The sequence below is a fragment of the Leptonychotes weddellii genome, chromosome 11 (genome assembly GCF_054177405.1).
Source record: "Leptonychotes weddellii isolate Sample4059 chromosome 11, ASM5417740v2, whole genome shotgun sequence".
NCBI classification, from domain to species: Eukaryota; Metazoa; Chordata; class Mammalia; order Carnivora; family Phocidae; genus Leptonychotes; species Leptonychotes weddellii.
This window is the reverse complement of record NC_138379.1, coordinates 4,385,511-4,402,483: the sequence shown is the minus strand read 5'-3', so window position 1 is coordinate 4,402,483 and position 16,973 is coordinate 4,385,511. Positions and strand designations below refer to the sequence as shown.

Below are 16,973 nucleotides of genomic sequence, written 5' to 3'. Positions count from 1 at the left end.
AAGAGCCTAGGTCTCCGTTATTCCCCCGGCTAGAGGAGACGATAACCCTGCCATGGGACAGAGGTGTTAGCGAGCACTACTTGGCAATCACGTTGCAACAGAAATGTGTCAAATCAGTATGTTGTACACCTGAAACTTATACAATATTATATGTCAATTATATCTCAATTTAAAAAAATGTCCAGTTTCCCTCCCTCGCCCCACTTTGCCCATGCTGCTCCTGCCAGGGACTGTCCTTCCCACCCTCAGCTCTCAGGATAAGAAGCCACCCGATGAGGGGTACAGGCCCCACCTCTGACTCTTTCCCTCCTGGTTTTCTGTGATTTAATGGTCTCTTCCCCCACCCTATCCCACCCCACCCCTGGCAAATGCTCACCACGTTCCCTTCATGCAGCAGATCGTGCCAGCACTTAGTAGGTGCTCAATAAATGTGAGTGGATGGGTGAGTGAATGGGTGACAAATATCCATCTCAGAAGGGTTGCTGGGAAGGCAGGGAGCTGGGGGTGTGGAGGGCATGAGTCTGCCCAGGCTTCGGGCTGCAGTTTTCTCCAGACCACCCAGGTGCAGATGTGGGGTGAGCAGACAGGCGGAGTTGGGCCCGAGGTGCCCAGGAGCAGAAGCTACAAAAGCTGCGGGAGGGAGGGTGGGCCCGAGCTCTAGGGGCAGGAAGAGACAGGACAGCGGGGATGCAGTGGGCGCTGGAAGGCTAGCAGGCCAGGAGGCTGTGGTCAAAAAACTGAGGTTCATTACCTTGGGGGATGACCAAGGCCCGGGTGTGGCGGTGGCGCAGGGGGTGAGAAGGGATGAGGAGGTGCAGGAGGTCATGGGGCAGGTTGGGGTGGGGGCCTGTGATGCCCCCAGGAGGATACAGTCCTGTAGAATTTAGTAGCTGAGCAGGAGACGTGGCTGCCTGAGGTGGGTGGTGTGGCCTCAGGGAGTGAGCTCAGTGGAGCAGGGATTAGGAGGCAGAGGGTCCGGAGCCTCTGCAGGAGAGTGAGGAGGATGCCAAGAATGAGCCCTTGCCCCTTCTAAAACCATCTTGGGCCTGGGTGGACACCAGCATCTGTGGTCTATAAAACCCTTTTTTTCTTGAGAGCGCTAAGGAAAGAAATGACCAAGTGCCCTGGGCCGGCAGCCATGTCTCCTCCAACCCCAGTGACCAAGAACCCAGAACAAGCCAGGGAGGAAGAGGTTGGTGAAGGGCCCTCTCTCCCTGGAGCAGCATCCCCAGGGCATCCCCCCAGCTGGGTATCCGGTCTTCTCTGGCATCAGTGTGGGAAACCCCAGCACCTCACCTTGCACAGAGCCCCCCCGCACCTACCAAACAGGAGTAAGCGGAAAAGGACTTCCACTGGCTAAAAACAGGGTGGCGGGGGGCCAGAGGAACAGAAGCATCCCGGACACCAGAGCACACCTTAAGGGTCGAGAGAGGAGGTGTCCCAGGCCAGATGGCTCTTATGGAGAGAGACAGGACGGGAGGGGTTTAGTTGTCCCTACATCAGGAAGAGGGCAGGCCCACAAAAGTCTTATGAATGGAGAGAGGGGAAGGTGGGTGACTTCTGAAAGGACCAGGAAGCTCTGAGATGTAGCGTCTTTACGCTGTGGTCCAAGAGCCAACCGTCCGTTATGGGCCCGCGAGGCAGGGAGAGAAGCTCACAGACTGTGTGGGGCATTTCCACGCCCTGAGTGGGTGTGTGTGGTCTGAGGGGAAAGGTCCCTAAAGTGGACTTCTCTGCTCCGGGGAAGAGGGGGCAAGGCTTACTGAACAGCCAACGTCTCAGGCTGACTCAGAAGTCACTGATTTTTTCCGTCTCCCACCAGAAGGTCCCCAAGAGGAAATCAAGCAGTGTGTTTGAAGAAACAACCCGAAAGCAAAGAGAAGGTGGCAGGAGAGCAGACATGTTGTTCCAGGGAGACCGTGGACTGCCCTCCATAAGGAAAATACCAGCACCCATGTGTCCCAGAACCTCCCCCAGTGTGACACGTGTTCTTGCCCGGCCACTCTGTAGGTAGGTGCTGACTTCCATGAGGGTGCAGGCTTCCTCTGGGTCCCAGTTCGGGCCTATGAAAGAGGTTCCTGCACAGTTAAGGTCCCAGAATTGTTTAAGTAAAGTCCTTGTCAGGGGGCGCCTGGGTGGTTCAATTGGTTGGGCATCTGCCTTCAGCTCAGGTCGGGATCCCACAGTCCTGGGGTGGAGCCCCGCATCGGGCTCCCTGCTCAGAGAGGAGTCTGCTTTTCCCTCTGCCCTCTGACCCTCCCCCTGCGTGTGCTCTCTCTCTCTCTCTCTCGCTCTCTGTCAAATAAATAAAAACCTTTAAAATAAATAAATAACTAAATAAAGTCCTTGTCAGGGTGCCTGGGTGGCTGAGTCAGTTAAGAGTCTGACTCTTGGGCCCCTGGGTGGCTCAGTTGGTTGGGCGACTGCCTTCAGCTCAGGTCATGATCCTGGAGTCCCGGGATCGAGTCCCGCATCGGGCTCCCTGCTCAGCGGGGAGCATGCTTCTCCCTCTGACCCTCCCTGCCTCATGCTCTCTCTCTCTCTCATTCTCTCTCAAATAAATAAATAAAATCTTAAAAAAAAAAAAAAAGTCTGACTGTTGATTTCGGCTCAGGTCATGATCTCAGAGTCATGAGATTGAACCCCACATGGGGCTCCGAGCCGGGTGTGGAGTCAGCTTGAGATTCTCTCTCTCCTTCTGCCCCTGCCCCCCTTCCCACTCCCTACTCCCTCTACTTTTGCTCACACACGCACTCTCTCTCTAGAAAAAAAAAAGTCCTTGTTACACATGGACTCCTTCTGTGGTCTGTTGGTGACTTTTAATTTAATTTTATTACTTTTTAAAGATTTATTTATATGAGAGAGAGAAAGAGCACAAGCAGGAAGGACAGAGGGAGAGAGAATCCCAAGCAGACTCCGCACTGGAATGACTCCGCCACTCCTCATTCACCTGACGCCAACCTCCTGGCATGGAGTTGACTCTTCGCCATTTTTTTTTTAAACTAAAAGCCTTGGGGATGACAATCACCACAGGCTGTTGGGAGATCCCCAAGCAGAGATGTGCCAAGAACCAGGCCAGTGCCTGGCAGAGCAAATGCCCAAGAAACAGAGCCTGCTGCTTTCAGCTGAGAGATGAGGCTCCCGGGAGTGAGGGTGACCCTGTGCACTCCTAAGCAAGGGCTCAGGGCACCCTGGAAATGCTGTGGGCCTTGCTGGGCTAGAGTCCCCCTCTGTCACTCTTCCTGTGTGTTCCTGCCCCGGTCACTGCACGTTTCCGAGCTTGCTGTCTCTCCCGCAAGCTAGGACCACAGTGTCCGAGACTCCATGAGGATTTGCGTCGAGCGCCTGGCACGGTGCTTACTTAGCACACCGTGGGATGGGTCCTGCTGGTCTCTGAGGGGGGGCTGGGGGGTGGGGGGGAGGAGCCAGGGTGGGCTCGCCCTAAGGCAAGAGACAAGGAAGGAAGGTGGGGGCAGGGTCTCGGGGACAAGGCCAGGGTGGCCAGTCCCTCAGGAGGGCGGGAAAGGGGCAGAAAGGCATCCATGCCTACTGAGCACCTACTGTATACTCGATGTTTCCAGATGCACTCCTATTTCTCCTTTGGGGCAGCCTGTGAGGCAGGCAGAGTCAGCCCCGCTCCACAAGGTGGGAAGCGAAGAAGACCGTGAGAGGGGCCACGACCTGCTCAAGGCCGCTTAGCAGGTGGGCAGGGGAGCCTGCTTTGAGTCTCTGTCAGCAGGCAAGGTGGTGAGATGCGCCTGGGCAGGTCTGAGGCCCCGTGAGCCAGGCTCACTAGGTGTCTGAGGGAGCTGAGGGAGGGAGGAAGTGAACGAATGAGTGAATTAATGAGTCTGCCTGATGCCATAACCCAAGACCAGCCCACCCTCCCCCACCTCTCTACCCTGGAGAAGGAGGCCAAAGGTGACCATAATGAAGGTCATTTCATCCCAGCCTCCAAACTGAAACCCAGAGGACTTGCCAGCATGCAGGGCTGAGGCAAATGTGGGGGAGCGAGGCCTCTGTGTTCCTTCTTCCGACCTCTGTGCTCCCCCAATGTGCAACCCCACCTGGCCGACCTGGGTCCTTGGCAGAGCCTGTCACCCATCAGAGCTGGTTCTAAGGGTGTGTCCTGGTGGGACCCCACACAGACCTCTCCCCATTTATCTTGAGCTCTCACAGCAGGGACATAACGTCCAGAACGCACGGAGCCCCTGGACCTTCGAGGATCAATAGAGGCCTCCAAACCAGAGAGAGGGGAGGGTACGTATTCCTCCCCAAGAGGCAATGCCCCCTCAAACCGGGGGAGCTTCACTGCCAGGCCAGGTTAGGACCCCTGTGCCAGCAGGCCAGGCCTCTTTGGAGACGTCCCGGGCTGTTCCCGAACTCATGACAAGTTCACTGGTGGTCCCTGCAAGGCGATCCTTGGCCAGGAGGGGTCCCTTCAGGATCCTGCAACACCCATCTCACCCACCAGTGCCTCCCCAGCTGGGCCCCCAATTTGCTGTGTAGCCTTAGACCAGTGGCTGCCCCTCTCTGGGCCTGGTTCCTGAGTAAGGGCTGTCAGGCTCAGCCCCAGCCCAGCCCCGCCTGGTGCCGGCTCTGCCACTGCCTTTGCCTGGCTCAGCTCCAGACAGCAGGGCAGGGCTGTCACATGCTGAGCCACGTGACAGGCAGCGGCTGGGGGCTCTATCCCACGCAGAGGACGGGGGCCTCTGCAGCCCCTTCCCCCTGTCCCAGCTGGCTGAAGCCTCCAGGGCAACCAGAGCAGCTGTGGGCCAGGAGACCTCTCCTGCCCCCCAGGTAGGCAGGGGGAGCGGGGAGGGCCGGGGCGGTGAGAAGCATCTCCCAGGTGCCGGGTTGGCCCAGAGGCCCCGGGCCAGGATACCAGGCAGACACCCAGGGCACCAAGACAGAGGGGCAGTGGCAGGCCCAGGGTGGCAGGCACGGGGCGATGGCACAAAGGATGCTCCTGGCCCCACACCTGTAATCTAATCACCTGCCTGTCTGACACCAGCAGCTGCTCGGGAACCATCCCCCTTTGTGCTGGCTCCGACAGGTGTGCCTGGGGTGGGGGCCGCGGTGAGACAGAGGACGGGCCCCCTTGGCACAGCTCAGGCACCAGAGGAGGAAGACCACAGGAACCACCATAGTGACGCTTACGTGACAGCAACCTAGAGGGCAGAGGGTGGAGCGCTATCCCAGGTGGTGGGAGGGGGCCTCTGGGGATGGACACGGCCCCTCTGCTCCAGAGTGACAAGCTTCCAGTGTGGTCCCAGCCCTGCCGTTCATGCCCTGTGTGGTCAAGTCCGGTCCCCTCTCCGGGGCTCTGTTTTCGCATTGTGAAATGTCAGGTTGCAGGGTGACCTGTCCTGAGAAGGGGTGCTGGATGAGGTGACATGGATGGACACAGACGCGGGGAGAGCTAGGGAACAGAGGGGTCAGTGGGCGTCCGGCCATCTTTGGATCTGATCTCTTCATTTTGCACCCAGAAAACCGAGGCTCATGGGGGCCGGGGGTGGGGGCTGGGGGCTGGGGGCTGGGGGCAGGGCTTTCCCTGCTATTCCAGGCTACCAGACCCCACCCCACACCATAATTCCCACGGCCACAGCCCCAGGCTCTCCTCCTCCTCCAGCTGGGCCTGGGTCTGGTGAGACCTTGGTCTGGACCCCTCAGCTCAGAGCTCCCTGAAGTCCTGCTGTGTGACCTTGGACTCGTGCTGGCCTTCTCTGGGCCCTGGCTCCTTCTCTGTGGTGTGGGAGAGGCCCTTAAGAGAGGTAATAAGTCTCTGTCTGCAGCTTCCAGCCGGCCCAGAGCCCAGGTCAGGCACGAGGCCAGGGCAGCCCCGCCCCAGGGGCCCGCCCAGCCTCAGACATTTCATAACGACTGCTGACGACAGGGCAGCCGGGGCAGAGCAGGGACGGCCAGGAGGAAGGGCAGCTTGGCGGGGCCTCAGGTACGCTGTCCCAGGGAGGCAGGGGTAGAGCAGCTGGCCATCAGGGCCCGGGACCAGGCTGGTGGGCTTGCTCGGGGACACCAGGCTTGCAGGCCTGGCCCCTGGCGGCCACACACACAGGCTGACTTTGTCTTCCCCTAGCTCCTCTGCCTGCCTGGGGAGAAAGGGGAAGGAGGAAGGAACTTCCCTCTGCCCGGGCCTAAGAGCCGGAGAGGGAGGGGCTGAGGAGAGGCTCAGGGGGCTCCTGAGTCTGGTGGCCGACAGCCACCCTCATTTTGTCTGAGCTGGGCCAACACTTTCCTCTCACTGAGGCTACAGCACATCTTTTCCGGAGCTGGGGACCCCAGCTCTGGGCCTGGATGCCCTAGGAGAAATGCACCCCCGTCCCTGGGGGTGGCGCGGGGCAAGCATTCATCTGGCAACACACAGTTTCTGGGCACTGCTAGGCGAGCCGGGTGCTGGGGCCGGGGTACCCAGTGACTCTGGGACATCCCATTCTTGGGAGCAGGCTCTGCCGGGGCCCGGGAAGGAGGGACTAGCAAGACTCTGCCCTGCCTGGAGGAGGGACTGATCATCAGAGGGACTGGGCCGGCTTCAGGGGAGCTCTCTGTGGGGTGGGGCTGGCGTTGGCTCAGCCCACAGGCCAGGGGTTGATCCCCAGTTCCCTCAGCCCCCATTGTAGGGAGGGGACTCTGCCAGAGCTTCTGGAGAGCCCATGAAAAGCCAGGTTCAGGCTCCAGGGAGAGATCAGCTTGGAGACTCTGGGGTATTAGGACCTGTGGGGTCAACAAGGTGGCCCTGTGACCTCCACCTCTGGCAGCCTGATTGAGGTCTCCCAGACCCTCAGAGCCCCATGTTTATCTCTGTCACCCTGGCCAGCTCCATATCCCTGCCCCCACATGGGGCTCCGGTTGATGTCCTTGCCTCCCTGGTGCCCACACTGGGCCAAGGTCTCCTCGGGCTCTACCCCAGGGTCTCCTCCCTGGAGCCCCCTTTGCACAGCTGTCCTTCACAGTCTGTCTGAATAATGCTCGTCAGAGCCATTGTCACTGAGCACTCAGAGGGCTCGGCCCTGCACAGAGCACTGCACGCCTGAATTCTCCCAGCAGCGCCATGGGGCAGCTTCAGGTACCATCCCCATTTCACGGATGGGGAAGGCGAGCCAGAGAAGAGCTGAGCAACCTGCCCAAGGACTCCCAGCCCACAAACAGGGCTGCTGGGATTCGACCCCAGATCACTGGGCCCTGACACCATACCAAAGGGGTGCTCTTAGGGAGGCACCTGGGTGGTTCAGTCGGTTGAGCATCCAACTCTTTTTTTTTTTTTTTAAAGATTTTATTTATTTATTTGACAGAGAGAGACACAGCGAGAGCAGGAACACAAGCAGGGGGAGTGGGAGAGCGAGAAGCAGGCCTCCCGCCAAGCGGGGAGCCCGATGCGGGACTCGATCCCAGGACCCTGGGATCATGACCTGAGCTGAAGGCAGACGCTTAACGACTGAGCCACCCAGGCGCCCGAGCATCCAACTCTTGATCTCAGCTCAAGTTCTTATCTCAGGGTTGTGAGTTCAAACCCCACATTGGGCTCCACACTGGGTATGGAGCCTACTTTTAAAAAAAGGGGGGGTTCCCTTAGGAGGCGTCCAGGACAGCTCAGGAAGCTGAGACGGAGAGAATGACAGAGTGTGCGGAGGCTGGGTGGGGAGAAGGGGGGGATCCTGCGCCATGGAGAGCTCATCAGCAGGCCTGGCCACCGTGCAGGGCTGGGGTGGGGGCAGTAGATTCCCAGCAGACCTGCGTGCCCAGCTTACTCACCCCCTCCCTGACGCCATGCGACCTGTGTGGGCCTCAGCTTCCCCCAGGGGCGCCGTGCAACACCTGCTCATTATGATGATTAGAGGAGTCCCCAGGCCCAGGGCCTTGAGGGGATGTGGCATGTCCTCCCCTGGCCTCCAAACCAAGGGAAACAGGCCTGTCCCTTGTCATCATCAACTGACTTAGCAACTCCCACCCCACCCACCTCACCCAAGAGCCGAAGGTCAGGAATAGGTGCAGTGCAGCAGGCGGTTGAAGCTGGGGCCCCCTTAGCGGGCAGGGGACCCCTGGGCCCGCCAGTCCCTGGGACCTCTCAGCACTCAGCCCGAGGAGGCCACAAGGGGAAGCAGGGTGGGGACTGATGGGAATAGTGAAGAGACAGAGGCAGAGAGCGGGGTACAACCAGTGTGTCTTCTCACCCTCGAGGGCACCGCCCGAGTCCAGCCCCACACCCCTGCCCACGGGCCCTGCATCTGCAGTTCAGGCCAGCCCCCAAGGGGTCCCCTCTCCCAAGGGGTCAGGCTGCCACGTAGGGGCATGAAGAGTGGAGGTGGGCAGCCCTCTGTTCCTCCGGATTCCTCTGCATCCGGGTTTCCAGTGTAGAGAAGCTGGGTGGTCTTGGGCTACCTCCTTGCCCTCTCTGTGCCGAGGTGTCCCTCTCCTTGCAGGGGACAAGACGGTGCCCTAGGCAGGCTGTTGTGGTGGTCAAATGAGTCATGCAGGCACAGGAAATGTCACTCAACATCCTTACGAGTTTCCCAGTATCACATGTACCCCGGGGGTGCGGGGTTGGGGGGTGGAGGTGCGCTCAAAGACCCCGGCGCAGGCCCATCCAGGAAGCCCCTCATCTGTGTATCCTTTGTGAGGTCACAGGCCCAGCCGCCCCCCCTCCAGACCCCAGGCAGGAGGTGGCCTGGGCTCCTGGACACACCTGGGCAGTGCCCAGCTTCCGATCCCGTAACAGGCACCTCTTGGTCCCTCAGTCCAGTGACCAACCTGGGGGGGCGCAATATGGGGTGAGTTGGCCTCAGTGTTGCTAGGCGAGGCTGCTGGAATGTTCTGTCCGGGCCTGCACCCCCACAGAGTTCCCCACCCCTCCCTCGCCCAGAGGTGTGCCATTCCAGTTACGTGCCTTACATTTTTGTGGGTTCTGCAAACATTTCTTTTTTTTTTTTTTTAAGATTTTTTATTTATTTGACAGAGAGAGACACAGCGAGAGAGAGAACACAAGCAGGGGGAGTGGGAGAGGGAGAAGCAGGCTCCCCACTGAGCAGGGAGCCCGATGCGGGACTCGATCCCAGGACCCTGGGATCATGACCTGAGCTGAAGGCAGACGCTTAACGACTGAGCCACCCAGGCATCCCTCTGCAGACATTTTTTTTTTTTTTTTCCTCTGCAGACATTTCTTATGAAAAGGCAAAGAACCCTGCGGGGGCAGGTGAAGTGGGTGTGCTTTGCCCTCCACATCCATCAGCAGGGGTCCGGAGGTGCCCGCGAGACAGAACAAGGAGTGGCGGCGGGTGGGGAGGAAGAAACACTTGTTAGGTACTTAGTGATCACAACCGCAGCTGACCATTCTCGAGCCCCGTATCATGTGCGCAGTGGCCAACACTTTAGGGGGCCTTATGTCATTTACTCGTCTGGACGATGGCAAGTGCTATTATCCTCACTCTACAGACAAGGAAATTGAGGCAGAGAGATGAGTGACCTGCCCGAGGTCATAAGGCCAGTAGGAGGCCGAGCCGGGGGACAAGCCCAGATGGCAGCTCTGGAGGCCGGTAGGGCTCTTGGCTCCTGGGTCTCGGCACTGAGCAGCTCCCCTTCCGCCAAGAAGGAGGGTGGGGTCTGGGGCAAGGCTGGGGCCCATGGGGCCTGCCTTGTGCCCCCAGGCAACTGCTCTGTTTCTCCTGACCAGAGCAGGAGGCCTGTGGGGTCAGCCTGGCCCCCCATCATGCCGAGAGCTCCAGCCAGCAGAGTGCCCTTCGGGCTGGGCCATCTGATTGGCTGGAGCAGGCTCAGCTCTCAGGGCCATGGATCACTCCAGAATTCTGAGGGCTGTGGGGTAGCCACTTAACAACTGGCAGCCTTGGCCATGTTGATGCGCAGCCCTGTGCTCAGAACTGGACAGCATGGTCTCATCTTTGAAAAACAGCTTGTCAGCTGGTGGGCATTATTGTTACCCCCCTGCCAGATAAGGAGATCAAGGCACTAGGACCCGACTCAGGTAGTTAGGCCAAGAGAGGCCAGTGGGAGAGAGGATGAAACCCTCTCCCCGTGAGAGGAAATAATCAGGGCGGGCTGCCTAGAGGAGGCGTTCACCAAGCCGAGACCTGAAGGAGAGGCAGTCTGAGAGGGCAGGAGGAAAGGGTCCCCACGGGTCCTTGGCACCAGGCCAAGAAGCGAGTATGTCGCCCTGCTCCTCTGATGAGCTTCAAGTAAACAGGTGGGGGCCCGGGGGAATGTGGGGGCCGCACCCAGATCTCCTGCCCTGGCTGCTGACAGCATGGAAGCATCACTGCCCCCTCAGCCCCTGCCCCCCACTGTTCCCTGCTCTTCCAACGCTGGGGCCGCTGACGGGGCATAGGCCGCGGAGGCCACTGCCCAGGTCACCCGGCCCCCTGAGCCGCCACGGGCCAGCCGGGCCTCCCCAGGCAGTGCCCCCGGGAGACGGGCAGGAGACACTGTATTCTGTGCCTGGATTGTCCCACCGTGGTGGCCATGGTGGCTGTTAGTGGACTGTCCTCTACTTATCATCTCTTCCTGGTTATTCCGCGCAGGCCTGGCAAGGATGAGGACTGCCCCATCTCCAGGAGGGGCGCCAGAGTGGGATGGGGGCATGGCTCGGGGCTAATTTCTGTGTGGCAGGGAGAAGAGAGGTCCCGTGGCTGCTTGCGGAGTAGCTGCTCCCAAGCCCCCCGCACTGTCCTGCACCCACCGCAGACTCCAGGGCTCTCCTGCCCACTGGCCAAGGGGAAGGGACTGTGTGTGTGTGTGTGTACGCGTGTGCACGGGGTGCAGCCCCGGCCCTCTGGGGTTACACGCGAGTCCTTGTAGAAGTGTCCGTGAGCCCATAGAGGTACAGCCAGGGGCGTGGGGAGAATGCCCATGAAAGTGGAGAGCCCCGGCCCACGCTGCCCCCTCCCTGCAGGATGGACCCCTTCGCGGACACCCTGCGGCGGCTGCGGGAGGCCTTCTGCTCAGGGCGGACGAGGCCCGCTGAGTTCCGGGCGGCGCAGCTCAAGAGCCTGGGCCGCTTCCTGCGGGACAACAAGCAGCTTCTGCAGGAGGCGCTGATGCAGGACATGCACAAGGTGGGCGGAAGGAGGGCAGGGCTGGGGAGGCAGGGGCGGGGGGCATGCGGGATGGGGGCTGCAGCTTCCTCCTTGAGGGGAGACTAAGCGCCCGGCAAATCCCACCCCCTTCCCTGTGCCCTGACCGCCTCTTCACCTCCTCTGCACACGTCCATCCACGCATTTCTCATCCACTCAGCAACGTTTTACTGAGCACCTACCTACCATGTGCCGGGTCTCCCGTTCTAGGCTCTGGGGATACAACAGAAAGTAAAACAAAGCCCCTGTGCCCAGGAGCTGGCCTTCTGGAGAGAGGCACAAAACAATAAAGAACTAATTGTATAGCATGTTGGGTGGTTTCAAGTGCCATGGAGAGACATTCCCAGTGTGAAAGGGGCGAGAGGGAGGACCCGGAGCAGGGCGCTGTTGTAGAGGTGGGAGTCAGGGGCAGTTTCTCTGAGGAGATGGCATTTGAGCAGAGACCTGCAGGAGGGAGAACACTGGAGGAAATGGCGGTGGGCACAGCATGTGCAAAGGCCCTGAGGCAGGAGGCCCTTGTGCTTGAGGAGCAGCAAAGAGGCCAGCATACCTGGAGGGGAGTGAGAGACGCCGAGATGTACAAAAGATGAGGTCCAGGGAGGCAGATCACACCATGTATCGCCTTGTAGGCCATGGGTGAGTTCAGTTTCACTCAGAAAGGTGGGCGTCATTGGCCTCTCTCCAAACCCGCAAGCCCGAGGCCTCGGCTCCTACCAATTCCCACAGCAGCCACGGCAATGCATTTGCTTGCGGGCAGCCTCCCGCCCCCTCAGCCGACAGGGCCTCATGCTTGACTACTCCTGCCCCAGAACAGCTGTCCAGGGGGTTCTTCTCAGGACAAAATGTCCTCTGCACTTGCCACTAAGGCCACAGTGTCCAGACCCACCCCCTGTGTTCCACCAGCCCCCTCAGGGCCGGGCCCGTGGCTCCTTTCCAAGCGGTGAGGTCCCACCCTTCCAGTGGGCTGAGGGAGACCCCGGGGCCAGCAGAGTCAGGGGCCCTCAGTAGCTTCCTTGGGACCCTCCAGACTCACAGGCACCCCACCAAGTGTCCACCCTGTCCCCAGAACAGTCATAGACTTTGAGACTTGTGCCTCATGGCATCCAGGGTCATCCCTTGGGGACAGCAAAGTAGGGCTACAAGGACTTATCTTGAGGGCTTGGCTTCCTGGGGATGCCTGCTCCCTTTCTCGGTGTCTCCAAACCTGCTCTTAACCATGATGCCCCGGGACTGTAGCCAGGTGAGGCCCAGGCTTCCTTGTCAGCCGTTTCTGGAATCATCTGTTTTCCCATTTATGAAACCAGGGTGCTCTCCTCGACAGTCCTCACCCCTGCCGCCTGGTGCCATCACCTTACCCGCTCTGCTCCTTGCTAACCAGGAACATAGCAAGCCTTTGCCCACCTCAGAGCCTTTGCACACACTATGCCCTTTGTCTGGAATATTCTGCCTCCAGGTATCCGTCGGCTCCCTCCCTCCCGATCCTCACTGCTCAGATGTCACCTCATCCCAGAGGCAAGCACTGATAATCTTGTAGAAAGCAAAGCAAACACACACACATGCACACAGAGGCGCACACTCACGCACTGATGCATGCCCCTGCACTCACATGCGCATGAGCGTGAGCAGCCCCCCGACACACACGCACGTGCACACGCACACACACACGCATACACACGCACACACTCCAGCAGTCTCTGTCCCCCTCCCCGTTTCACTTCCATTGCTCTGGTCACGTCCGTGTTCTCAGCATCATGGCGGCTGTCCCCCTACGGCGTCAGCTCTGCAGGGCAGGCTCTCCGCGCTCTCAGTCACTGCTGCGTTCCTGGCACAGGAAGGGCTCCTGAGCGCTGGAAGCACTCACTGAACCCGGAGTGAATGAATGAAGGAGCAAGTGAGAGGCCACGACCGCGGTCCCCCAGCCCGAACCCTGCCCCTGTCTCTCCCCTGCAGTCAGCCTTCGAGGCGGAGGTGTCTGAGATCGGAATCAGCCAGAACGAGATTGACTTGGCCCTCAGGAATCTGAGGGCCTGGATGAAGGATGAGAAAGTGCCCAAGAATCTGGTGAGCTGGCCTGGGGGGTGAGGGCGCGCGGGCAGCCTCGCCAGCTGGAGGGTGGCGCGGAGGGGCTGGGAGTCTCAAGGCCCCACCACTCACCACCACGGTGGCCCCGGGGCCCAGGCCACGCAGCTGGACTCAGCCTTCATCCGGAAAGAGCCCTTCGGCCTGGTGCTCATCATTGCCCCCTGGAACTACCCCGTGAACTTGACCTTGGTGCCCCTGGTGGGCGCCCTCGCTGCAGGTGAGAGCAGTTTCCACCTTCCCTCTGCCCGCTGTCCCCATCCTCAGGCCTCATGGTGGCCCATAGAGCCAGGGAGTGGGGAGCTGGTGATGAGTGACTAAGAAAAGCTGGTTCTTGCCTGGCCCACCATCCCTGGGCAGTGGGGCCTTGGTCCTGTCAGTCTCTGAGCCAGATTCTTCACCTGAGAGCAGAGTGGGCCAGGCACCCGCCCTGCAGGTGTAAGGACTGAATGGAGATGGGAGGGGCCACCCCTCTCTCCCAGCGCTGCCCCTGCCCTGCCCTGCCCTGCAGGGAACTGCGTGGTGCTGAAGCCATCGGAGTTCAGCAGGAGCACTGAGAAGATCCTGGCTGAGGTGCTGCCCCGATATCTGGACCAGGTGAGCAGGGCACGGAGCGGGCTGAGCAGCTACACTTGGGCTCAGCAGGACCAGGCAGGCCCCCTTGGGCAGGACCCAAGTTCCAACCTCCATCCTGCCTCGTCTGGATTGTGCGGCCATGGTGGGGTCGCTGCCCCCTCAGACTCTTCCCCTCTGAGTGAAACAGTGGGGCAGTGATCACAGCTGTGCTCTGAAGAGTGTGTCCCCGGGGACTCCCATCTGTCTTCTGGTCAGCCCTGACCACCCCGCCCTGGCCTCCTCTCCCCGCCAGCCCCAGCCAGGCTCTAAGCTTACGCCTTTTGGGACACGGGGCAGCTCCCTGCTCCCACCTTGCTCCCATCTGGTTCATCTAGAGCCCCGGAAACTGTGGATCAGGCCAGGCAACTGGGGGGGGCGGACCCACACGGCAGCCCCCTGCGTTCCCCAGGCTGGGGTCCCAGAGGGAACCGTCTGCCACCCCGTCTTGCAGAGCTGCTTTGCCGTGGTGCTAGGAGGGCCCCAGGAGACCGGGCAGCTGCTGGAGCACAAGTTTGACTACATCTTCTTCACGGGTGAGGCCAGGGTGCCCACTGCGGGCAGGGCTTGGGGGGCTCAGCATGGGGGCTGGTGGAGCCCAGCCACCCCCTCAGGGGTCTTGTCACCAACCCTGAGAGAGGCCACAGGGACCCAGGCACACAGACAGCCAGGAAGGAAGCAGACCGGCTCCAGGACAAGCTTGCTCGATGCTCCTAGAGCAGGCTGGGGAGCAACCCTGACCCCTAGGACCCTCCGGAGGCCCCGCCACTGGTCACAGTCTCACGGATCCCAGCATCTGCCCGTGCCGAGTTCCCCTTGTGCCAGGTGCCCCCGGGACCTTATACACCACCCACTGGCCTCAGGACCTTAGACATGACCCGACTGACCCAGGGCCCTTGTGGAGGGCTGGACAGATGAGGGCTTGGAGGCCAAGGTAACAAAGAGCCACGGCACCCAGCTGGGGTCACCCCAGGGACCAGGATGGGGGATGGCTGGATTTGCGTCCCAGGCCCTTAGTTAGAAGCTTTCTCTGAGGTCATCTGCCATCTCCCTGGCTCGTGCCCATGAGGCCCAGACACCACCTGGCTTCAGGAGGGAGTTTCTATAAGGGTGAAAGAGCTGGGGAGGCAGGGAGCCATGTTACCTGGCTGAGGTTCTGGAGGAGAGAGAAAGCAGACAGGGCAGACAGCAGCTTCTGAGCCTTCCTGCTCCCTGGCCTCGTGCCTTGCGCACCTTGTCCACATCAGAGCAAGGGGAGTGCTGTCCCTGCCTTTCTCCCCCCGAGACCCTGCCACAAGCTCAGGACAGGGCCCATGGGCCCTCAGCTTGGCTGACAGGGAGCCTGCTATAGAAGCAGGGGGCAGAGTCCTCAGCTGGTCCCAGATTCCTAGTGGCTGGTGGAGCAGGAGGAAACATGGGGAGGGGCGGCCCACCTTCCACCATCCTACCCAGCAGCTCCTTGGGCTTTGGGTCTTGACCCCCCATGACTGGGGCCGGGAACCTGGGCAGCCTGCGCAGATGCTGCGACAAGCTCCTGACTCTCCAGACCTGTCCTTATCTGATGACAGTCACAGGTCTGTCTTGAGGACACGTGAACTCGTGGAAGCCTTTGTCACAGCCTGTGGCCTGGGGAAGCATCCACTCACTCGCTCACTGTTTTCTGAGAGAACGTGCCCTGTCCAGACACTGTCCAAGCCTTGGATAAAGCGAGGGCTAAGGAGACAAAGCCTCCCACCCCAGAGGAGCTCACATTATAACGGGGGGACAGGGGACAGAGAGTGAAAAATAGCACAGGAATAATGGGGCCCTTGGAAGGGACTCGGGTAGGGAAGCACAGCAGGATTCAACAGACAAGGGGGACCTCACAGACAAGATGTTTCTGAAAGACAGGAGGACCTGAGGGAGGAGTGGACAGGTGATGGAACGTGGGTGGGCCTGGAGCTGGGTGGGCCGGGGGGAAGGCAGGGAAGCTGGAGGAGGTGAAAGCTGGGACATCAGGCTCCCAGGCAGTGGTGGCCAGAGAGGGCCATCCCAGTAGAAATGGCAACAAGGGACCCTGGGCCAGGCATGGGCAGGAACATCTTGAGGTCAGTGGACTTTAGGTCGGGGAGGGGAATGGGGGAGGTACCGTGAGACCCTGGAGATCAACCCAGAGGAGAGATGGAGACCAGTAGGTGGCCACTTGAGCCAAGGGTCAGGAGCAGAGGGAAGGGTGGGTGGGGAGGGTGGCGGGGCTGCCAGGTTAGGTCAGAGAGAGAGACCTAAATGGCAGTCCCTGGAGCTGGACTCTGGCCTTGGACCAGAGCAGTCTCTGCCAATTCTAGAGAAGACTGGAGAGGTGGGGAGGGGTGCAGAGTGACATGCCAGCAAGAGTCACTGGTAGGGGGAGCCTGGGATCAGAAGCAGGGCGAGGGGTTCCTGGATTTCTAACATGGCAGGTCAGGAGAGGGAGCCAAGGGCCTGGCTTGCTGCAGGGTACAGACCCCTACATAGACCCTGCATTGTTGGGGCTGGTCTGGCTGAGGCCGTGAGCAAGGTCCTGGCGCACAGACTGGCAGGGGAGGGCCAGGGGGGCTGGCACCCTCCAATTCCACCACCTCTCCAGGGAGGACAGGCCAGGGAGTGAACCCCCCTAGAGGGGTACCAGCCCCCAGGCTGAGGCCATCCCACCTGGCTGAGGGGACTGAGGGTCACCCTGGTTTCTTTCCACGACCAGGGAGCCCCCGAGTGGGCAGGATCGTCATGGCTGCCGCCGCCAAGCACCTGACACCCGTCACGCTGGAGCTGGGGGGCAAGAACCCCTGCTACGTGGACGACGACTGCGACCCCCAGACCGTGGCCAACCGCGTGGCCTGGTTCCGCTACTTCAACAGCGGCCAGACCTGCGTGGCCCCCGACTACGTCCTGTGCAGCCCGGACACGCAGGAGCGGCTGCTGCCCGCCCTGCAGAGGGCCATCACCCGCTTCTACGGCGAGGACCCCCAGAGCTCCCCGAGCCTGGGCCGCATCATCAGCGAGAAGCACTTCCGGCGGCTCCGGGGCCTGCTGGGCTGTGGCCGCGTGGTCATCGGCGGCCAGAGCGACGAGAGCGACCGCTACATCGGTGAGTCCGCCCTGCCGCCGCCGTGGCCACCCTGCCAAGGCCCTTCCAGGACGCGGGTCCCGCCTGGGCCGCGAGCCTGGGCC

At 60.7% G+C, this 16,973-nt stretch overlaps 1 protein-coding gene across 1 annotated transcript; it reads left to right on the top strand.

The window, feature by feature from the left end:
- Nucleotides 1-4,676: 4,676 nt before the first annotated feature.
- On the top strand, nucleotides 4,677-16,913 carry LOC102735589 (aldehyde dehydrogenase family 3 member B1; the record flags this gene model as incomplete). The annotated part of the gene is made up of 7 exons (XM_081798508.1): nucleotides 4,677-4,800; nucleotides 10,916-11,078; nucleotides 13,047-13,157; nucleotides 13,275-13,395; nucleotides 13,687-13,772; nucleotides 14,242-14,323; nucleotides 16,504-16,913. Coding segments are annotated over exons 2-7 (972 nt in total), but the record flags the coding sequence as incomplete, so codon positions are not given.
- Nucleotides 16,914-16,973: the final 60 nt, after the last annotated feature.